Consider the following 25,330-nt stretch of genomic DNA (forward strand, 5'->3'; position numbering starts at 1 on the left):
TCATGTTCCTATACATTAGGTTTGTTCATTTATTGCTAGTTGTCTTAACGGCTGCACCTTTAAAAAAAAGAATAGATGTCTTATCATGGTTTACCTAATTTTAATCCACATCTTTCTTCCCCCTTGTTATTGTTTAAACTTCTAGATATATATATATGTGTCCAGAGAGACATTTTATTTATTTTTAACAGCTTTATTGAGGTATAGTTGATGTGCAAAACCCCTAAAGATATCTAATGTATATAATTTGATAGTTTGCACAAAATCATACACTGTGAAAGCATCTACTCCATGTCTATCACCTCAAAAATTGTGCTCCTGCCCACACCTTTGTGAGGGTGGGGGCGGGGTGGTGGAAGAACTCTCAACTTGATATCTAAACTCCTAACAATTTCTTAGTAAACAATATTTTATTGTTAGCTATAGGCTTTAATTGTACAAAAAAGCTCTAGTACTTACTCACCCAGCATAACTGAGGCTTTCTAACTGCTGAATAATAGCTCACCATTTTAGAAGTGATAGCTAAAACCTCTGTCTACTTAAATTCAGACAATGATGCCTTAACTCCAAATGTGACTGTGTTTGGAGATAGGGCCTTTGGAGTTCAAATGAGATTGTAAAGGTAGGGCTCTAATGCAATCAGATTAGTGATCTTGTAAGTAAAGGGTGAGATTTTCTCTCTCTCCCTCTCTCCCCCCCCCTTCCTCTTTCTTCTCCTACATCTGCCTCTTCCCTCCTCCATGTGAGGACATGGAAAGAAAATGGTCGACTGTATTTCAGAGAGCTCTCAGCAAGAACCAAACTGGCCAGCATCTTGATCTTGATCTTCCCAGCCTAGAGAATTGTGAGAAAATAAATTTCTGTTGGTTAAGCCACTAAGTCTGTTGTATTTTTTTTTATGGCATTCCAAGCAGACTAACCCATGTTGCCATGGGTTGTAAATAAAAAGAACCCTTCCTACTATTAGCCAATTATACATTGGCATCATTTTAAGAGACTATCTAAACTTTTAATATTCAGTGTGTTTGCATGTAAGAAAGGTAATTTTATCTGCATCTCCTTAATTCATCCAAGGCTAAAATAGAGATTCATAGAAATAAAATCTTATTTTCTGATTGTGGAAAAATCAAAGCTATCCATACCCTTTCTCAAGGGAAAGGTCTTGTATTTACAGGTTTTTTCCAACGTTATCTTCTAAGGAATAAGGGTATAGAATTAAAAATCTTTCAAAAAAGTCTTCTCTCCTGAGCATTTAATACTACAAAGGGCTTGGATAAAATCCAGGGAAAAGTTTCAGATAGGAATACTAGGTTCACATGGAAAACAAACGTGCAAGCAATTTGAGGTTTGTGCTTTGGAGGTCTTTGTGTTACTTTCCCATGTCAATTTTAAGACAGGCAACACTTTAAATCTACATTGAGACAGATGCTGCCCTTTGTGGTCCAAAGAGAATAAGTCTGGTGATGAGAGAATAGCTTTACATACTGTTCTCAATCACTTTTCACTATAATAAAGCAAATCCTAGGTTTCATTGCTCATCTGTAGCTAGAAATAAGAAGTGGGTTGGAATAATCAGGTATTTGTCAATGGCCTATGATACAATGTATTCTTAGCTGTAGGAAACACAGCACTAATAGTTTATCACCACTAAGAAATATAGATTATTTTTTCAGAGAGAGGACTGAAAATGGTAGCATTTATATATCATTCATAGAGAGCTTACAGAGCCCTGACTAGGGCTCTGTATTATGCCTGTGGACTCATGTTCTCCAATTGCCATTCACAGATCTCCATCAAACGTTGGGGTCACTGTAAGGATTTGACTAGTGTTTCACAGAGAAAATTGTTCAAATGTGTTAATTGTGACCTTGTTACACTGACCCCAATTCGGGGCATGATGCCTTCCCAAGAATACACAGCAGCTGATACTCTTTTTCTCAAAAAAAAAATCTGTTCAAACCTTAAAATTCCCTACCAAATACTATAGCAATCAGATCACAGCACATGTACACCGGCCAAGTGAGATTAATGTTCCAAGTGGCACCCATTGTATTTGATCATATTCTGAGGACAGTGAAAAATTTTAATAGCAACTGTTATTTTCCTTAAAACATATCCAAACAGAAAACTCTGTCAATCATCAAAGAAAAACATTCCTTCCCTCATAGGGCACTGAGTGTCATATAAATATCTTTGCATCAGCTTCCAAAGGGTGGCCACTACTGACACCTCCGGCAAAATGTTTTATTTGTAAGGAACTCTCAGAAGAGTTCCTGGTATTTTTAGTGTGATTTGGTAAACACACTTGCAAAAATATTTGTATATGTGGGGGTGCTGTATTTTAAAAAACATGTTGATCAGCTTCAGCTGATAGTTAGGGATGTTTCTAAGCTTCTTTAACACTTTGCTTGGTTACTGAAACTTCAAGAAAACTCTACCTTATTCAATTTCCATGTTAAAGAGTTACGTCAAAAGGAGTAGCTTTCCCAACATTTACTAGTCCTTTCCTAATCAACTGGCATGAAATTTTTTTTTTAAATAATAAATTTTATTTTTATATTCCCCCATACAATTGCAAACGCCCCATTCTGACCCCAATCCTTCCCCTCCCGCCCCCCGAAATTTTTGTTTTTTTGTGTGTCATTTTGATGTGTATACATTATTGCAACAGAAGGAATCTATTTTACTACAGTTCAAAAATAACTAATTTTGTTTGAATACTAAGTAAATGTGGGCAGCAAAGATCAAACATTTATAACCCAGTTAAATGTTCTATGGGCAAATCATTCATCATTCATGGTCTTATCAGATAATATTTATTAAACAGCCACATGATGTCTCATAATAACCCTTATTTTTTATGAAAACTAACATATCTTTATTTGATATTACTATTTATTCTATAAAGTCACATCAGGATTATGTTGTTTTTGTTTATGGGACCTAGCAACTCCATGTAAATTGGATAAATAGATGCACTAACTTCTGAGGTCCCCTTTTGGTTAAAGAAAATTACTAACTGAACACTATAACAATATTATCTGTAAGTTTGTAGTTGAAGTAATAAGGCATATTTTCACTGAATTAAAATGGAAGAATAAATAAAATGGTCAAGTTGTTATAGTTTATATATTCTAATGTTGTAGGTGCTTATGAAAACAAAGGATAGAAAGTTTTATTATTATTCATATTCTTTGCATTTTGTGTGGCCTGTCTTAGCCTGTTTAGGTTGCTATAATACAGATTAGATGACATATAAACAAGGCATTTGTTTCTCACAGTTATGGAGATTGGAAGTCCAATGTCAATGCTCTGACAGTTTTGGTGTGTTCAGAGGATCTGATCCCTGGTTCATAGATGACTGTTTCTGGCAGTTCTTATGTGGCAGTGGTTGAATGGACCAGGGAGCTTGCAGGTGTCTCTCTTACAAAAACACTAATCCTATTGATGAGGGCGTGGCCCTTCTAACCTAACCATTTAGGTTTTCAGTATATGAATTTGGGGCAGACAAAAACCTTCAGCCTACACCGATGTCTAAGATGTTATATTTATACAATATTTTTGTTAATGAGCAGTAAGAGTTTATATTTTATAATTTGGTAAATTTCATAAAGTTTGCATTTTACCTGCAGATTAGAATCTGTTAAATAGTACATATTTAATTCAAATCCATTTTTTAAAATTTAATCATTATAACTGAAATTTTCTTTTAATGACTATTTAGGAATGCTTGAAGATGTTTTATAAAATTTTTATGTACCAATGAAAATTTAGAAAACATTATTTAATATAATGGTTCAAATGATAAGGATTTTAGGGTTGTTACTTTTAAAAATGGTGGGGGAGGTGATGCGGTAACAACACCTGAAGGGGGAGATCCTATACCTTTAAATCAAAAACAACATTGTAAACCATTGTTACCTCAAAAAAAAAAATCAAAACATTTTTAAATGAGCTGAAGAAATATTGTTAAAAGGAAAGTTGTGGTAATCTGTATTTACAACACATTCCAGTGGTAGTGGTTAGGATAGTCAGTTATTAATCCTTCTCCTTTTAAAGCAAAGCTTGACAGAACTCCAAACTTAAGGTCTACTTAAACCATTCAGTCTCATAAGATAGTAATTATTTGTAAGAAAGAAAGAAATGTAAATTAAGTTGAAGAACCATATGAAAAGAACTTATACTATTAGAAATGGAACATGTTTAAGACATAGAAATATGTTTAACCCTGACTTCTCCCTTAAAGAAATAATGCATCTAATTGCAGAATAATTGAATCAGAGATATTTATTCTAATCTTAGAATTGTTCTAGATGATGTCAATTTCTATAGGTAACTGGGGATTTAATACTGACTTCCTTCTCCTAAACTATAAACATTTATTTTTATGTATGTTTTGAAAAGGTATATGAATTTTAGTTACTCTGGAAGGTTTTGAGTTATATTTTACTACAGTAAACAGCAAAGACATAAAGAAAGAATACAATTGTGATAAAAATTTAATTTTGTATTTTTACTTTGTTACTGCATTTTCATGATCTTCATGAAGTGTGATAAGTATTGCATTCAGACTAGGAAAGACACAAGAAATAAATTTTCCTAAGAACAACTGATATACTTTTTAATGCCAGTAAGTTGATTTAAAAATGAACATATCAACTTAGAATATATATCATATTAAAAATATTAAAAGAAAAATTATGGTTAATACCATTATTAACTTTGTATTTATTGAAACAAATTACTTTTAGGAATAGATATATATAGTCATTTCAGAAATGTTGTATATTTAACATCTGTAAATGGTAGTAGAAGTAAAATGCCTTTATGGAATTTTTCAAGAATAAACTAATTTCATATTTGAATAAAAGGAAAGCTTGAATGGAAATAGCAATACTAATAAGTTGAACTTTTTTGATAACTGCCCTCTAGACCAACACTAATTTTTCTTTTCTTACCCTTTTTTTTTTTTTTACCCTTTTTAATAACCAAATTACAGGATAGTGCTTTTTATTGTCCTTCTTGGTCACTATATTACTCATAAATGTTTTTCAATTTCTAAAGTAATAAAAGTGATTTATAAAAACATATATGCAATACATAAACATTAAAATGCAGAGAGATTTTATATCTAATGGTAATTCAATCAATGAGTAGACAGTGCCAGGAACTACAAGTAGTATTTGATGATATCTTCAAACTGGCTTAGATTAAACGCCAAGTTAGAATGTTCTGTTTTATAAGCAGAATAATTCCACAGTTGAGTCCACCATATCAATACCATTAGGTTGAGTGAGATATTAATAGTGATAAATTCAATATTATAAACTCAATTATTATAAAAATGTATGTGACAAAAAACGCTGGTAATACATGCACAAATTAACTCTAAGAGGGAGATGACAGGTTGAAAAAATTTACTTAAGGTTATATTTATTTTTGTCAATAGCTCACAGTAATATGAATGACACTGATGTCCCTATGGAAACAACCGAATGCATTCAAGGTCAAGGAGAAGGTTACAGGGGCACTATTAATACCATTTGGAATGGAATTCCATGTCAGCGTTGGGATTCACAATATCCTCACCAACATGACATAACTCCTGAAAATTTCAAGTGCAAGTGAGTAAAGTAGCAAATATTATAAATTTCAGTATGTACTTGAGAAAATGAGGCTTTTTTGTTGTTGTTGTTTGTTTGTTTCTTTTTGCCAATTCCTGTGTTAGTGTTCCTTATATTGTGCCTAGGGATAATCAGGAGTTAAGAGGCAGATCTATGCATGCAGAGACTCTGATTCCTTTGATCTGACACTTGAATCTCAAATACAGATTTAAGAAGTACTCTAGGTGATTCTGAATACAATGGTTGATGTACGATCTTCAGTAATCACATTCCTAGGTCTTATCCAGGTTTGTTCTGCAAATCAATTTAATAGCCAACTAATGGTAATGACAACCAGGCAAATTTCAAACTAGTGCTTTCTTAAATTTTCATGTTAACTTTAGGGTGCATTTTTTTTTTCTCTTACAAGAAGTTAAGTGGTGTACTTTTATTTCAGCCAACATGATAAACTGATAAGCGGAAAAGCCTTGAAACAAAATATTTAAAATTTTAAATTAATGCTTTATATTATTTCTAGATTTTCTTAAAAAGTGGGGAAGTACAACAATTATTTAGATAAATCAAGCCAATGAAACCTCCCTGCATGGTAATTATGTAGTTGTTACGTGCCTTTTCTCTCACTGCCATTTCAGCACTTGACTTTTGTTGGACAGCCACAGCCACAATGCCATCTGTTTTTAAATTGTCCACCTTGTTATGAGAAACATAAAATGATTGCTTTTGAAATTTATAACACAGGTGTCATTCATAGTGGCTTTGCTGAAATAGCACCTATAAATAACATATATTGGCTTTATGTAATTGGCTTTTAATAAGAGAGCTTAACATTTCAAGATGGAAAACTGTGAGCACCGGTTGGTCGACATATTGGAGAGAGAAGATATTTTATGGTCTTTTTAAAAGCTATTTTAACATATTTGCTTAGATAGTAAATATTCATCTGCTATGGTTTTTTTTCATTATTTATAATAACAAATACATAGTTTGCATTCAAGGTTTAGTTACCTAATTTCCTCCCCAGCAATTCACCTTCTATGCCTGATCCATGTATTTCTCACCTCGGAAATAAATATTAAAGAAAAGAAAAGAAAAGAAAAGAAAAGATTAGTTAAGATAAAAGTCTTTTACATACAGAGATATCAGTAAAGACTTTCAAGAGACTTATTGAGAACTTTAAATACCTTATTTAAATCACTGGCAAAATTAAGGATGTACATGTACTAAATTGGCAACATGAAAAGTTAGGTTTTCTTTTAAAAAAAAATTTTTTATTGGGCCTCCCCGGTGGCGCAGCGGTTGAGCGCTGGGTTGTGAAGCTGCCCGTAGCCTCTGCAGTGTTGGTTCGATCCCCGACTGCTCCCCGGCCACCGGAGGAGGGTCCCACAAGCGTGCAGACCTCACCTGCCACCCGCTGCTCCCCTCAGCAATGTACTTCGGTCCTTCTGCCTGTTCTGCTCCCCGCTCTGGCTCTGGTGAATTCTCTCACCCTCCCGCGCTTCTGACTGTATCCAGTGCTTGTATAAATAAATAAATAAATAAATCTTTAAAAAATTTTTTTTTATTTATGCATACAAGAGCTGGGATATAGGCCAGAGATGCGGAGCGGGGGGCATGAGGGAGATTCACCAGAGACAGAGTGGGGAGCAGAACAGGCACATCTACTGAAATACACTGCTGAGGGGAGTATCAGGCTAGACAGGAGTGGTCTGCTGGGCCACGTGGGTCACTTCCTTGGCCGGGGGCTGAACTCATGCTGCAGTGGCTGTGGTTAGCTTCATAGTACTGCGTCTTAATCCCTTGCGCCACCAGGGAGGCCCCAAAAGTTAGTTTTTCTATATTACAACTAAGCCTTAATTTTATATAAATATTTACAAAGAGGGCCTACCCAGTGGTGCAGTGGATTGAGCACAGCACTGTGAAGCTGTACGCAGCCTTTGCAGCACCGGTTTGATCCCTGGCCGGCCAGGGAGATACCCACATGGCGCAGCAGACTTTTCCTGTCTCGCCTCTCGCCTGTTGTTCCCCTCAGCAGTGCTTTTGGTCCATCTGCCTGTTCTGCTCCCTGCTCTGTCTCTGGTGAATCCTCTTATCCTCCCGCACCTCTGGCTTGTACCCCAACTCTTGTATAAATAAATAAAATCTTTTAAAAAAAGAAATATTTACAAAGATTTTGAGTAGCTTCTTTCATTAAAAAAAAAAAAACTACTTTGCAATTGTAGAAAACCAAGTAAATCAAAGAATGTAGAATTCAAGGAAAAAACAGTTGTTTTGTGTATATGGTAAATGTGTGATTTTGAATAGTTGAACTTTTGTTGTAAATTAGAGTGGTTAGTGACTATAAATAAAAGCCTCTTCTGCAGAAAGAGAGGTTATATGTTTTTTCTTTATTACATATGGGCTATGAAAATATAATAAATAACAGGTCAGTTTATTAAAATTGAAACAGTTGAGAGACCAAGTCTTGAGAATGAGAAGAATGAAGTACCATTTCTCTTTCATGAAGCATTGAAAGGGAAAGAATACCGACATCTGACAGCATTTATTTTAGTAATATGGGCAGTCTTAGTTATGTATAATGAATTCTAAATTGTTATAACTATCCTAAGTTGAAAAACTTAGGACTCTATTTATAGACAGTGACACATTTTGAGATTTCAGAAATGTAATAGTGCTAACTTCTCCAATGTAAGAACTCATGCAATTTACATGACCGTGCTTATTCTCATCAGGGACCTACGAGAAAACTATTGCCGAAATCCAGATGGGGCTGAGTCACCCTGGTGTTTTACCACTGATCCAAACATTCGAGTTGGCTACTGTTCCCAAATTCCAAAATGTGACGTGTCAAGTGGACAAGGTAACAGCTGACATTTTGCAGTGTGGGCATGATTAAATCCAGGGGAAATGCCTCAATGGAGAGGACATTTTACAGCAGATCTGCTTCTTGTTGGATTTGTTTTGTTAGTTAAAAAACAAAATCATCAAATCTAAAGTTGAAATTCTTTGATATATTCATTTACTCAACATTTATTTATTTATTTATTTGAGTATATGCTAGTGCCAGGCACAGTTCTAGCCACTGCTCTAGTAAACAGAATGCAATCCTCTGCCCCCTAATTTTCAACAAACAGAACACAAACAAAATTAAGATGGTGATGAGGATACTAAGCTAGTTTGTGGTAAGTGCTATGGAGAAAAATGTCCCAGAGTTAGAGGAGGGAATTATTGCTATTTCATATTTGAATAGTCTGGGAAGAGCTTGCATTTTAAGATAACTTTTATGGGGGACTTGAAAGAAGTAAGGGAGCAGCTTGTGCCATATGCATATGTTTTTAAAGAAGACACAATAGGAAGAGGAAACTGACAGGAAATAGGAGAGTGCCTGATAAATTAAAAGAAAACAGCACATCGTTGTGGCTGATAGAAAATGAGTAAGGTAGACAGTAGTAAGAGATGAGATTAGAAGGCAGCTGGGCTAAAACTGCATAAGACTTGGAGGAATTAGAAGGATTTACATTTATTTTGAAAGAGAAAAGACCCTGATTAAATTTGTAAAATATGAATTAAAGGATACATCTGACTTAAATTTTAATTGGACCACTTTAGCTATATTATAGCAAATAGGCAGAATTTCTGAAAAGGTTCAACATAGGGGGATCTATTGAATAATTGTTTCAATAATTCAAGCAAAAGATGAGAATGATGTGGACATGGGTGTTAGCAAAGGAGATGGTGTACAGTGGTGGAACTAAAAATCCACTAAATGGAATTGCAGATGGCAACTGGAGAGAACTGTTTCAGGGAACAGTAGTAAAGTCAGATTAAAGTAGATCTTAAAGAGAAATAATTTGTTAAATATTAATAGTAATTTGAAGCTCTAGACATTTATTGTAGTATAATGAATTAAAAATAATTTTTAAGTAACCTTATTATTGCACATGACTTTAATAGTGATGGTCATGGTCAGTCCCACTTTATCCTAAAGAGTTCAAGCCAAATTTAAAGCTCCATTTCATGGATTTATTGGCATTACATACTTCTATCCTCTACTACAATTTTTCATGAACAAGTTTGAAGCAGTTTTGAAGGGAACAGGGGATGAGTCTCTTTTCAGTCAATTTCACCGCTCTTTGAAAGATTCTAAAGGTCAGCTGGAAATAATGTGGAAACCAATAATTAAGGAAAGTTTGAAACCAGCTGGATCTTCTAAGTCTCTGACTTAGAATTAGTTAAACTAATTGCTGATAATTTGATGGAAGCAAATGAGAACGATTTTTTTTTTGTAAGCTTCTAGTGTGTGTTAAGATGCTTTATATACATATAAAATCAAAGGCACAGACAGTAGAATATGAAGAATTTGAAAGTTAGGCACATGTTATTGCAAATATACTAAATATGCACATTAATAGATAAGAAAACTAGTTTTATGGAATTTAAATAACTTGCCTAAATTTCCAAAGGAACACAGCTGGGGTTGGATCTAACTCTCCTTAAAAGGACCTTTCCATTACTTCATCCTTTCTTCATTTCATCCATAATTTAACAATATGGTGCATTATTTCACTACCAATATATTATTCTTGAATTAGAGTTTCATGGAACAATTTGAAAATGACAAAGTGCTTCCACTTAGGTAACACACTTAGTCAATTTAACATATAGGTGTGAAATTTTGATGGACATGTAGTTGTAGGATATTGCCAGGTTAATGGTATGCATTATTATATGTATGATATGTATGTACAAACACTTGAAAGAATGTCACTATTATCCTTCTCTATATAAAAGGAAATATAAATTCCACATTTAGATTGATGATTTAGAAGTGTGTATCATAAAGTACATGAAAGATAACATATCCTAAGGGAATGCGAATAGGAACATTTAAAAGTCACTTTTATAGACTGAATGTAATTTCAAAATATGGAATAGTGTTTCTTTTTAAATGTAGGACTGGAACAAACATACTTGGAAGAACTTTACTCTTTTTATATTGTTTTCATTAAGAACATAGACACTTCTATCAATGTGTCAGAGAACACAAATTTCTCAATTTTAAAAAGGTGAAAAATAAAACCACATGGGACATAAAATATATGGGAGCCAGTTAAAAGTGGCTTCAATTGGTTAAATTTGTAAAAATTTGGGCATCAAAGGAAACAATAGAAACAGTTTGAATATCATGTTGAATAAGAAGATAATCCATGATTCCATCTTTATATTACAACTTCTACTGCTAGAACTACTATTATTGCTATTACTGTAGCTATGACTATGAAAAGAGTACGGGAGAAGGGAAAATCCTCATTTACAGAAGAATGTCAGAGAATAAAAGAAATATGGGAAATGGAAAAATAATTATTTAAAAACAACATAGCAATAACTTACTCACAAAAAATGAATCACCGTCATTTTGTAAAATTTTTTTTGGCAATAATATGCTTATACAATGTCAAAGATCCCAACATATTTGTTGTTGTTGTTATTATATTTGAAGAGAGGGTTTTTCTTTTACACACCTTAACCAAGTCATCAGACTTATCCCCAATAATGGAATAAACTATATCCATGTCCCACATGATCATATGATGTTATTATACTCTGAGGACGGAATATCACCTATGTAATATCCCTGCCTTTAATTAGATTTTATTTCTGAGAAAACAAACAGATAAAATAACATTATAGATCATTTGTAAAACATCTGACTTACGTGACTCAGAATGACATCTCATAAAATAAAATCAAAGTTTCAGAAGAAAATGTTGGCAAATATATGTGTCATTCTAAAAATTCTCATTTCTCTGGTATACCTAAGAAACCATTTGTTAAATTTTTCCTTTTTTGGTAAAAAAACCTTGAAATTTTAATTTGATTCATAGACTCATAAATTTGGCTGAAAATAAAGATACTTTAATATGAGATACTCAAATCTCTCATTTGGGAATGCTTTTTAATTTTATGTTGATTTTCATGAATTCATATGATTATAAATTTGTTTTTGGGTGTATCCCCCCTAATATGCATTGTCTTTCTTTCCATATAACTATGTTTAGATTGTTATCTTGGAAATGGCAAAAATTATATGGGCAATTTATCCAAAACACGATCTGGCCTAACGTGCTCAATGTGGGACAAGAACATGGAAGATTTGCACAGGTGCATAAATTTCTTTCTTTGAATACATAGCATGCAGTGACAACAGCTGATCATATATTCAGATATATACATTGTTACTTCTTTTTATTCTTTAATATATCATAATGTACTAGTAAAAAACTCAATTTGATTATATGGTGAAATGTCTTTTCTATGTAGAAAACTTAAATAATTGGTTTATCCAGCATATATTTGTTGATCACTAGCTATTTGAGGAGAATATGGGTATATTGAGAAAATAATTATATGAATTTATATAATTGTAATTAAATAGTAAGTCTAGTGTTTCAAAGAGTGCATATTATATGACCTTTATGTACTCATAGTTACCTATTAATAATACTACTTCATGAAATATCAATGTTACCATTTTTATGTACATACATACCTTAAATAGCTTGTTATTTACTAAGATGTATAGAGACATTTTCTGGTATAACTTTGATTTTGACACATGAAATTTTCTTTAATTAAATGAATGTACTTATCAATGAAAAGACTACTTATTTCAGAAAATTAGAGATTTTGATATTAGATATATTCACAGATGAAGAAGGTAGCATCCTTTCAACTCTAGTCATAGTGCTGGTGTGTATGGAATTTAAAATGAAGTATGATTCACAGTTGTGAAATAAAATAGATTTTTTGTTAATATGACAGAACATCTGTACTAGGATATAAAAGAAAAGTTTAGTGTTGTTTGATAAATATCTACAATGTGGTTGATTTATATGAGGTGTCACCTCATTTGGCCATCACAATCCTATGTGGAAGATATTTTTATATGTGTGGATAAGAAATTAAGGATTCAGACAGTTTGAGTCACTTTGCTTGCAGTTCTACTTTAACTTTAAAGTATTTGTTCTCTCTTGAAATAACTGACTAGTGGATCATAGAATTTCAATTAATTTACTTCACAAATAGTGGTAGTTCTAAATCAGTGCTAACATAAATACAATGCCATTCACAAATGTGTCACTGAACGATTATGCTTTCTATTGATCATATTTAAAGAAACAAAATTAATTTTAATAGTATATTTTACTAATTCAATAGATCTAATACTTTCTCATTTTAATATGTATTCAATATAGAAATTATTGAGATCCTTCATAATCTTTTATCATATTAAAATTTCAAAATCTGTTTTATATCTGCAATGACAGTACATCTCAATTTGGACTAGCTATATACCAATTTCCCAGCAGTCACACATGGCTAATGGCTACAGTACTAGACACTATAGCTCTAGGACTTCAAAGACATCTAGATTTGTGCCCTTCTGGATCTTACAGCCTAATATGGGATGCTAGCAAACAGCAAATGCCAATACCACATTACAACACATCTGATTTTATTGGGATGCAAAGAGAAATGTAACCCAGCTATAGATGGTCAGGAAAGTTCCCTAGAGGAAGGCACATGAACTGGGACGTAAAAGATAAGTAGGACCTGGGCGAAGGGTGTGTAGAAAGAAGAGTACATCAGGCAGAAGGATTAGCTTGTGCAAAAATCCAAATATTGAAGTGTTTGAAAATCATAAATAATTTTGATAAGGTTGAAACAGTATAATTTATTCAATGTCCAAAGAGAAAAAATTCTTGAGTGTTGAGACTGTAAGTTGTGTTAAGAAGTTTGGATTTTATCCTAAGTATTAAAGGAATTCATTAAAGAATTTTAAGTAAGACCAGGCATGATTAAAATTACATGCCAACTGTAACACTGCTGTTTTTGAAAGTATTTTTAGGTACATGGTGCAATGGATCCAGCCTTACAAATTTGTGAGACAGTTCTACCCATCTCCTCCAAATTCAAATACTTGCAGTAACTTTACATTTTGGTGGTGGAACTATTTATATCACAGATATTAGCAAGGGAATCCTATAAAAAAAAAAGTCTCCTCTCACTGCTTCCATACTCCTCAGAGTACCAGTTGTTAAACATTTACTAGTTTACCATTGGAAATATGTGCATATTTATTCAGGAACCATAATAGTAATGACTCTTAATTCATTGAGGTTAGGTATGAATTTTGGAAATATTTAAAAATCATTTGGAAATACTTTGTACCCTGAATGATTAGTTTTCAGGGTACCATTTTGACTTCAACTGAGTAAGGAAATGAGACAGCATGTATGTTTTATATGTTAAATATATTCATTTTCTTACAGCTTTGTTAATTTTTGAATAGTATGTAATTTTTTTCCTTGGTTTTTGAACATAAACACAAGAAAGAGCCATGTATTTAACCCCTACTTTACCACTAACAAGCCATGTGACTTTGGGAAAATTAATTGTCCTTTTCAGATTTCAATTTCCTCAAATATAAAATGGCATAACCTTGAAAACTGTCTCATTAGGCTGTTCTAAGTTTCTATATTTACACCACATAAAATGGAATCTGACTCATAGTAAGTACTAAATGTGTTTGCTGTTATTGATCTAGAAAAAGAACCTGAGTTTGGAAAAATAGTGTGTGTTTCCATTTCTAAGCTTTTCCTATTTTTTTTAAATGACACCTTGATTACATCCAAACAGGTTAGTTAATAATTAATAATACAAAACAAATTCAGACAGATGTTTAGTTTTCATGACCATCAGTATAATTTGACTTCATTAATGCTACTGAGGTAAATACAAATATTGATAACATATGAGTAAGGATTGCTTGTTTTCCTTTTGTAATAAACTTCCTAAAGATGTAAAGTGAGAAGTTCTTTAGTTAAGATATAAACCATTACTCATTTATTGATAAACATTTATTTTGTTTATAGATAAATATAAGCAAATGTATGACCCATGAAATTTCAGAATTTTATTTCAATAGCATATTATTATGAAATTACCAATGCATCTTTCTGTGCTTTGTCATACTAATGTTATTGTTGCTTCATATGTTTCTTAAATATAAAACTATACTTTACAATGGCTTGTGTTATCCATATATTTTATAACCTTGATCTTCTTTGCTATCTGCTCTCTTTTAGACAATGCTTCTCCAATTCTATGCAGATGGGTATTGTTACTTTGTCACTGTAATTATAAAATAGAAGTCACAAACCCTTTTATCACTTTATCTATGGTAATTATGCAGCCTTATTTCATATTTCTGGGTTAAAGAACATGTTTTCAAACTTTAGGAAAAAGAACAACAAAAAAATGTTAATCAAAATAACCAAACTTCACACCAAATAGAAACTTGCATTTTATCTTCAATCAAAGTTATGTGCTAAGAGTATATCTTCTCAATAGTGTTTTGTTTTCTTGGATGACATGAGTGTCTTGTCATGGTAACAGTTTGTTGTTTATGTAGGCATATCTTCTGGGAACCAGATGCTAGTAAGCTGAATAAGAATTACTGCCGAAATCCTGATGATGATGCCCATGGTCCCTGGTGTTACACAGGGAATCCACTCATTCCTTGGGATTATTGCCCTATTTCTCGTTGTAAGTACATCAGTATTCTTTTAAAGATGAAATATCTTAAATTACAGGATCTACTCTAAATTATTATCTTAATCAGAGGAGGAAATAATATATGAGGCTGGAGTTGATCTGAAAATGAGGATGCATTCAGACACACGCACACACACACACACACACAATCAATCTCTCTCCCTCTCCCGGCCCCCCCCACCCCCCTCTTTCTCTCTCTTTCCTCTAAAAAAGGACAAATTATGCTTAAGGATTTCCTTCCTCAGAAGATTCCTATTTGGAAACCAGACACAGTCAATGGCCATTGCTCTAATATAACTGAGCTAGAAAGACCTCTCCCCCTGTCTTCAACGATACTACCTATTTAGCCTCTGAAAGTAGCAGAGCTCTTAGCAAAGTCCCCAGACTGCTAGCAGATCAATGAGCTGACTTGAAAAACGGTGAATCCATCTTCTTTTCAGTTTTTTAGACCAAGACTAAGAAGACTAGAGCATTCTATCCACTTCTCTGAGCTTATTGAAAGGATATTAGTGTATAAAAGACATATGCAAAGTATACATGTAGCTGATATGTATGCTACATATGTTGCTAAGTCATATTAGAGCAATGGCCATTGGTTTCCAAATAGGAATCTTCTGAGGAAGGGAAATCCTTGAGCATAATTTGTCCTTCTTTAGAATTCTAAATTTGTAAATACCACGGTGACTTAATTTTAAGACATAAATATAGTTAAGTATAAAATGGTCCCATGGAATCTCAGGGAACTGTGATTTAGTTTATAAACCTGAGTGACACAGGAGTCTAATAATTTAAAAATTTTCAAAATTATTTTCAACTAACATTTGTAAACTAAAAGTAATGTGCTACTGAAAGATTTCAGAGTGTTGTTAGTATTTGATTAAATACTATTGAAGATAACTCATTTTTATTTCAATGTATTCTGAACATTAATTTCAATAAATACTTTTACAGTGTCACTTTTCTAACTAGTATTTATTGCCAGGATTTATTTACATTTTCCTCTTGGTGAAAGGTTAATAAAATTTATAGCTAAAAAATTTGAGATATTATTTACTTAACTGCAGAGACTGTATAGATCATTTTCACACTGTACATTTGTATTACAAAACATGTAAAGATTTTTATTCCTTTTTAAAAAATTCCTACTAATATTTAATATATATTTTAAGGTTATCAAATGTGCAAAAACAAAACTGCAGAAATGTTTGTATGTTTGTCTATACACATACACACTTAGTCGTTCTTAGAAAAATCTTAAAACTACTGAAAATATAGTGTTTAAAAGCTTCAACTTCAAATCTGACTTACTTTTCTAAAGGTAAAATTTTAATGATTGATAGATTTTCCTTGTTCAAATTTAGGTTGAATAAATATATAGTTTGTGTATATATGTATGTGTGTGTATATACATATGTAAGACACATGTTACATATGTTTATACATTCAGTTTTGAGTACTGTTGTAAAGAAAGTGGGGAGGAAGTCAAAGAAAACCAAGGGACTGTCCTGGTGGCTCAAGAGGTTAAAGTATCAGTATTATGAATCTATGGCAGCCACTGCAGCAAGAGTTCAATCCCCTGCCAGGGAGCGAATCTACATGGTGCAGCAGACCTCTCCTGGCTCACCCACTGCTTCCCTCAGAAGTGTGTTTCAGTCACTCCATCTGTTCTGCTCCCCACTTTGTCTCTGGTGAATCCTCTCAACCCCACCTCACCTCACACCCCAGCTCTTGTATCCATAAATAAATAAAATAAATCTTAAAAAAAAAACTGAGAAAAGTATTCAATAATAAAATGCAAAAGGCCTGGAAAGCCATTTCTCAAACTTTTGCTAAGTGTGTGACAAAAGAACTTGTAGTGACACTTAAAAATTCCTAATACATTTGTTTTTAATTGAGGTAATATTAGGATGTTCCCCTCAGGTACTGTCACTGTAGTACACCCACGACTAAAATCACCCATAGCCCACCACCATAGTCCATTGTGCCGGTTCGATTCCTGGCCTGCCAGAGAGATTCCCACATGGCGTGGCAGACCTCTCCTGTCTCACCCGCTGCTCCCCTCAGCAGTATATTTCGGTCCTTCTGCCTGTTCTGCTCCCTGATCTGTCTCTGGCGAATCCTCTCACCCTCCCATACCTCTGGCTTGTACCCCAGTGCTTGTATAAATAAATCTTAAAAAAAGAAAAAAAAAAACACCCTTGGATTTTCTTGAGGGAGGGATTGTAAAAAAAAAAAAAAAATTCCTAATATAGCCACCAACTCATAATCTCCAGAAATCTAACCTTAAGTGGTAGTACAGCTTATTCTAAAGTATGAGAAACATTATATATATATATATATATAATGTATAAATTATATATATATAAGTATAAATTATTAAAACCCAAAATTTACAACATCTACACATTTTTGATTCACTTAAATATTTTAGTAAGGTATAACAATGAACTATGAACTTTATTGACCTTTTACCTTGATGCTTTGTAACAGGAGACTGGATGTGCAATGAAGGATAGAACATATAGCCTAGGGCCTTCCTGGTGGCACAAGGGGTTAAGATGAAAACTATGAAGCAATCTTCAGCCCTGCAGCACAAGTTCAATCCCCAGCCGGCCAGGGAGCTACCCACATGGTGCAGCAGACTCACCCAATGCTCCCCTCAGCAGTGTACTTCAGTTAATCTGCCTATTCTGTTCCCTACTCTGTCTCTGGTGAATCCTCTCACCCCCACACCTCTGGCTTGTACCCCAGTTCTTGTATGCATAAATAAATACATCTTTTAAAAAAGAAGAACATATAGCCTAGTCTTACTCATCACAACAACATAAGGGATAAATACTTAGTTTTTTTATTTTAGAATTTCCAAGTAATTAACTTGAGTGGAAAACCAATATCCTTGATGTTTTAATGACCATAATCACTCTCAATCCTAATTTGTACTATGAGTTTAAACACTGACCTCATTTGACTCAAAAACAAAACCCTCCCCTAGGATAAGCTAAAGGAAAAGGGAAATGATGAAATTTATATGGACACCTTTACACTTATTCATTTAAAATCCCACATCTGAAAAAGGAACATAAATAAAAATCCTCTAGCGTGTATTAATTCTCTTGAGATTCCCCATAAATAACAATCAAATTTGCATCTATTGCAAAGGACTCCATATGCCATTACTGTGTTGTTGCCAGTTTAATTGAGCTCAGGGCATTTCCAGGGATTAACAACCAGCTGGATCTAAATAGTGTCTGACTAAACTCTATGTCATCAATTCTGAACAGTCAGACATTAAACTCCAGGAAATGTCTTGTGCCTCATTCATTATTGTGTATTTTCAAATCCTAGTTTCTCCTAAGCCTTTCTTTTTGTAGTAATTAGACCCCAGATGGGAAGTTTGGAAAAAAAGAAGAATTAAATTATGAGGTTTTAGTAAGATCTAATTTGTGTTTCCAGTGGTCTCTTTTTCCATACTTTTTTTTTTTTTTACTACCATCTGGAAAGACTGATCTTTGAAATATTCTAAGAAAACATAATTATATTTTGTTATCCTTTTTTTCTATTATTGACATTGATTTCTATCTTCTAGAATTCTTGAAGAGTTTTCTGACATGTGACGTTTCAATTATCCTCAATCATATAAAGATAAAATTAAATTTTAGAAAAAAAGAAACAGTCCAAATTACAGTAAAAAAAAAAAAAGAGTCTATCTATAGGAATGTTTCAAGCAAACAATAATAAGCATTTGGTGCTATTCAGTGGAATGTCCATTATGTACAATGCAATGAATCTTAGTATGAAACAGCTCTTCGATGTCCACTGCATAACTCAAGCTGCCAGTGCTCCCAAGCCACACACCAGAGAGCTTTCATAGTTATAAAAGGGGCCTTCCTCACATTATCTACTACCAGTAGATAGTTGCCTTCAATATTGTCCAGTAAGGATGATACATAATTAGTCAAAAGAGTACTATATTTTGTCCTTGAAAGTAAATAATTTTAGTAGATTATCCAATTCATAGATATTTGCATTTCAATATGCAGCTTTGGTTCTGTATAGCAGAAATTATATATATATGGATTATATATGTATATATTTATTTTACAGGTGAAGGTGATACCACACCTACAATAGTCAATCTAGACCGTAAGTAATATTCTAAAATATGTAACATATTTGAGTCTCTATGTCGGAAGTAATACCATCATTTACTTCATAGAAAAATATTTTATCATTATACTAACACCCATCATAAAAAAGTTTATTTAAAAAATATATTTTTCTATGTGCACAAAGGCAACTTTATACTAGATATCAAAATTCAATGCTTTATCAGAAAATCTTTAAGATTTTATTTGACTTTGAAAAGAGCATTTGTATTTACTTTTGATTTGGGCACAACGTATGTAAAGAACTTCACTATCCTTGAAATTAGAATGTAATGTCATGAATAAACCCATAAGTTTGTAAAGTTATGCATACTCCTGTTGTAGCTGTAAAGCTATTTGCATGTGCTACAGTCTACGAGGCAAAAGATGACAGGATCTGAGAGGTTCAGTTAATCCTCAGTTTAAGAAAATCTGTTGGGAGCTGCTTATTTTTGATTTTCACATATTTCTTGGGCTGAATGAAGCTATTCAAGTGTTTTGATTTAAGAGACCACCTGCTGTGTCCCAAGCTGAGGAAGCAAATGGAAAACTGTTCTAGATCATGGACAGGAATATAAAGGATAAGGCAATGAATACAGAGGAGGGTCAGGAAAAAGTTTACTCCAAAGAATTATGTATTATGTCATTTGGACAGAGTGACTAGGACATAATAATTACATCACTTGGATAGCATTTCAATATATATAATGCTAGTATTGTTTCAAAATAGCTCTTCATCCTCACTGTACATACAAATTCAGAAGCAATAAAGCAAATATAGTTTGTTTTTCACCCAGTCTTTTGATTTCCACTGAAATGTAAAAACAATCATTATATATAACATTGTTGCACTTTATGTTGAGGTTGGTGAGGAAATACAATTAATGTTAAACCTGAAGAACTAGTACTTAGTGCTCTGTGGGCAAAACCACTGTCATTGTCATGGGAATGCCACCAACCTTAAGTTGACTTGTTTTTCTGTGTTACTTGTCCACTTAGATGGGACTGTAAACATTCTGGGTTTGACAGGGGACTGTAGTCATAGAATTTACCTTCTCCTCAAAAAAATGTTCTTTTGACACAATTAGAGTAGTTATATTTCTCTAGTTATCACTGATTATTTCAAAATGTTATGTTCGGTCCTCTTTTTAGATCCTGTAATATCGTGTGCCAAAACAAAACAATTGCGAGTTGTAAATGGGATTCCAACACGAACTAATGTAGGATGGATGGTTAGTTTGAAATACAGGTAAATATTAGTAGAAAGAAATTATACTATTAGGATTATTTGCAAAAGTCATATTCTCAGCGGTATGGCCATGCATGGTCATAAAAATTGTGCCCTCCACATGAGCAGCCATATGAGAGGGGACTGATCATAATTTGCTTGCTGAAATTTAAGTCTTGGTTTTTCTCATTTCTGCCCCTTCCTAGTGCCTTCTTAAGAGTTCAAAAAGGAGCACATGTATTGTCATTATCCTTGATTGGAAGTGACAATTCAGTCCTATTTGAGCAAAAGACAACTACTTACACTTTGTTTCCACCATAGCAGTTTTAATACATATGTCATCACTTTCCCAATCTAGGATATCATGACTTTATTTTCTAACATGCCTGTGTATATAAATGTTGTATTTGTTTTTAATTTCTGCTTTTTTTCACTGTAATTCTAATGAAAATGGCAATAACTTTAAATTCAAGAATATTTCATCATAAAACAGATGAACAAACTTGATAATTGAATAGTCTTGCTTTTGTAATATCAGCATGGATAAAAAATTCTTGACATATCTATTTCTTAATGCTCTGAAGAATTAATGACATATCCTATGTAACCCACTTAAAATACAGTAAAAAATTAAGCTAGTCAATATGTGTAATAGTTAAATATTGAAAATAAAAGTTAACATTTGAGCTTACTCTCTACTACATATATTATTCTAGATGGCAATCAGAGTCTTAAAATTTGTCATTTATCCATCACTATTGGAACCTCATCATGCAACAGACCCCAAACTGCACCTAAAGGAAAGCTTTGTTTTCTCTTGTTTTCTAGAAGCTATGTTTCTTCCTCCAAATTTTATGCTGCTGTTCCCACTACAAGTTTTCACTTTCTTCCTCCATAATTTATACAGGGAAAATCATTCTTAGTCTTCAAATACGAAGTTGGATACTTTCTTTTTGGAAAACTACTTGTTCCTTTACCTCTAGCATCTTAGAGTAGTGGAAGAAAGTGTATATTTTTAATGCAATTAAATCATAGTGCCATTAGAATCAAATAGAAACAACTTAAAATTGAAAATCTCTTGAGTAAGTCAATTCTTTGCAAGCATAGAGTTCATTTTCTTTGACACCTATGACTTTAGATCACAATGTAGGTGATGACTACAGTTGTCTTACAGTATGTCCTCTCAAGGAGCAACTTATCAAATTTTATAAATATTTATGTTGATGACTGTGGTATAACTGTTCTAGGTATATAGTATCAATATAGATTTGTGAGGCTAAGAAGACATAGTTGATTGTGTATTATGAATCTTTAATGAAGACTATAAAAATGTGGGGAGGGGTTCACTTTATTATATGAACTACTCCAAGAATGCACATGTCTGAATTACTTGGTGATTCTTTGTAGTACTCTGGGCAGAAAGAGGCATGTGCTTGTGAATTTATTATTGCAAATAGGAGAATGTGTAAGTATATGCCTTTGGGAGTTTCCATCCTTCAAGAAGCAAGTGAAATTGTTTTTGATCAAATCAGAATAATATAAACTTTTAGAGAAAAAAAATCCTTTTAAGTCTAAGTTTTTAGTAATAACAGCTGTTTAGTGATTCTTCCAGAGCACATACTAAAAGGAATAGGAATTAAAACTCAATATATACTCTTATCCTCCTGTGTGGTACAGGCCATAAATAGCTGTGGTCTCAGTCTGGGAATCTTCTTCTATTACTCTATGAAGCATTGAACATCTGTACTCTTTGGAAATGAAATTATGAAAGGTTGTACTTTTACCATTTCTCTGCCAGAAAAAAATGGATTTACAGATTTTGGATATCATCAAATAAGTGTACTAGTATGTATTATTCTCTATAAGTATTCTATAATATACTATAATATTTTTTTGGAAAATCATTTTAATTATATAAATGGAATATTGTTATATAAAGGTAATGAAACAAGGGTAGCAATATAATATATAATATTGCTACCACTAGATGGTTTTCAGTGTTTGAATAAAAACTCAAATCTGTCCTTTTCATGATTCATACTGAATTTTAATTAGGAGTACATTGCTTTTGTTGTTTTGTGTTTACTTATCCTATATTTGTAGCATAAACCTTTTATCACAAGGATAGACACCCACATGTGTGAACATGTGTATTGGGAGTGTATCTTGATGTGAATGAATGGGTTCCTTACACAAAAATAAAGTTTGTTTCACAAAATTCTAATCACATTATAAAAAAAAAGTACTAATGTTACAATCAGCAAATGCCATCCTTCAGATAAAAGAATTACTTATTTTATTTGAGTTGGGTTAATTTCTACATTTTCCTCTCAAATGCTTTTATTTTTAACAAATGCAGCCATAGATTTTCATTAATTGGCAGGCACCCTTTGTGCACAGATGTTACTTGTTTCTCTTTCCTCTTTCTCATAGAAATAAACATATCTGTGGAGGATCGTTGATAAAAGAAAGTTGGATTCTTACTGCAAGACAATGTTTCCCTTCTCGGTAAAGTGTTTCTGAAACCAATATTTGTTTTGATCATTAAAAAATATATATGGCTTCCACTAAGCTTTAGGCTTAGAATGTGTATCCATTTAATAGAGGTACACCAGCATGGGATGAAAAATTACTATTATTCTTAGATTTGGTTTATGACTTACATTATTTTAGTTGCTATTCACTTACTGGGTTCTGTATGCTCTTTTCACAACTAGCATTATTCTCATTTGGGGAGAATTTTTTGTTAGAATTATGTAAATAATTTTTACCTCAACATCCAACTATATGTTCTATTTTTAGATAAAAATTACTTTCTTATCAACAAACTTTTCTCAATCTTCGTTTCTCCTTTCTTATGTGAAGTCAGATTCAAATTCATCCTAGGAATAATTTTCAATGACAATTAACCTAAGAAAAATATTAAGAGGCAGTGTTTGTAAGCATAATTCCTGATTCTCACCAAGGTACTTTTGATTTTATTAGGATAAATTTTCAACCCCATTAATAAACCAAAAATGCACAGATGAAATAGAAAGAAAAATTTGCCATAAAAATCATAATTCATGTCATGTGCTTTACCTGAGAATTTTTCACAAATGACTTACTCTTTAAGGAGCATAATCAATTTTTTAAAAATAGCCATTTAGAATTTCAGCAGTTGAAGGGCTCTTCCTACTTATATATTCTTGTAATATTGAGAATATCTCATAACAAATGTATTACTCTTTTTTTAAGATTTATTTATTTATGGATACAAGAACTGGGGTACAAGCAAGAGGTGTGGGGGGGTGAGAGATTCGCCAGACAGAGTGGGGAAAAGAACAGGCAGATCGGCTGAAATACAGTGCTGAGGGTAGCAGCAGGTGAGTCAGGAGAGGTCTCCTGCGCCATGTGGGTAGCTCCCTGGCCAGGGATCGAACTCATGCTGCAGTGGTGGTGGATAGCTTCATAGGTTGCGTCTTAACCCCTTGCGCCACCAGGGAGGCCCCAAATGTATTACTCTTTATTATACATTTGTAATTGACATAACACTGGTTTACAACATCTCTCATATATATGAGAATATATATATATTATATGTATATAATATATATATATATATAAGGCACCCACAGTTTTCCACTAAAGTCTTCGTAATACTTTAAACTAAAATTTAAATTTAGGTTACATATCCACGCTTATAAGCTAAAATAACATGTATAAGAATAATATTACACAATCTAAAATTATATTTTGCATTTAAATTTTTACCTAGAAACAAAGATTTAAAAGATTATGAAGCTTGGCTTGGAATTCATGATGTCCATGGAAGAGGAGATGAGAAACGCAAACAAGTTCTAAATATTTCCCAGCTGGTATATGGACCGGAAGGATCAGATCTGGTTTTACTGAAGCTTGCTAAGTTAGTTCCTTAAGAAAGTTTTGAATTTTTAACCTAGACTAGAACTGTTGAAGAATTACCTTCTTTCTCATACACATTTATTAAAATATATGTCACATGTCATGTATGTATGTATCCATTTTCAAAAATGAAGCTGTATCATCAGTATTTTAAAACCAAAGCTTAGTGAGCATTATTTGATAAATTTAACAGATACAATAATGTTATAAAAATCAATGGTCCTTTATTCATAAATGTTAGCATATAATCATATTTTGACTACTCAAAATTTCTTCAGTATATATTAGACATTTCATCTTTTTCTTTAAGATACAAGACTAGAACTATAATAATTAAACATTAACTTTCAATTAATGAGTTAATTTTGTGTTGAATCTATCAATAAAATTATATTTTCTCTTTTCAGGCCTGCTGTCCTTGATGATTTTGTTAATACAATTGATTTACCAAATTATGGATGCACAATTCCTGAAAAAACCACTTGCAGTGTATATGGCTGGGGCTACACTGGATGTAAGCTATTTTTAAATAACATATTTTATAAAAACAATTCTGTATTTGTGACTTATTTTCTCACCTCGCCCTGTGCTCATTAACTGTAACTATTTTGCACCATTTTAGTGATCAACTTTGATGGTCTATTACGAGTAGCACATCTCTATATAATGGGGAATGAAAAATGCAGCCAGTATCATCAAGGGAAAGTGACTCTGACTGAATCTGAAATATGTGCTGGGGCTGAAAATATTGTATCAGGACCATGTGAGGTAAAAAGGGAGTCTTAAAATAATGAATATGTGTTGGACATCATAGT

General features: G+C 32.8%; 1 protein-coding gene across 2 annotated transcripts in view; it reads left to right on the plus strand.

Annotated features, from left to right (window-relative positions):
* The window catches only part of HGF (hepatocyte growth factor), a 61,063-nt gene that overhangs the window by 27,933 nt on the left and 7,800 nt on the right, over nucleotides 1-25,330 (plus strand). For both annotated transcript variants that reach the window (XM_037510847.2, XM_037510856.2), the window contains 10 exons: nucleotides 5,450-5,624; nucleotides 8,354-8,481; nucleotides 11,681-11,783; nucleotides 15,097-15,230; nucleotides 19,344-19,382; nucleotides 20,537-20,633; nucleotides 23,046-23,120; nucleotides 24,370-24,516; nucleotides 24,923-25,029; nucleotides 25,138-25,283. In XM_037510847.2, the coding sequence (XP_037366744.1) occupies nucleotides 5,450-5,624; nucleotides 8,354-8,481; nucleotides 11,681-11,783; nucleotides 15,097-15,230; nucleotides 19,344-19,382; nucleotides 20,537-20,633; nucleotides 23,046-23,120; nucleotides 24,370-24,516; nucleotides 24,923-25,029; nucleotides 25,138-25,283 (1,151 nt within the window). The remainder of the gene's footprint in view (nucleotides 1-5,449; nucleotides 5,625-8,353; nucleotides 8,482-11,680; nucleotides 11,784-15,096; nucleotides 15,231-19,343; nucleotides 19,383-20,536; nucleotides 20,634-23,045; nucleotides 23,121-24,369; nucleotides 24,517-24,922; nucleotides 25,030-25,137; nucleotides 25,284-25,330) is intronic.

This window comes from Talpa occidentalis, unplaced genomic scaffold (assembly GCF_014898055.3).
Source record: "Talpa occidentalis isolate TD23 unplaced genomic scaffold, MPIMG_talOcc4v2.1, whole genome shotgun sequence".
Lineage (NCBI taxonomy): Eukaryota > Metazoa > Chordata > Mammalia > Eulipotyphla > Talpidae > Talpa > Talpa occidentalis.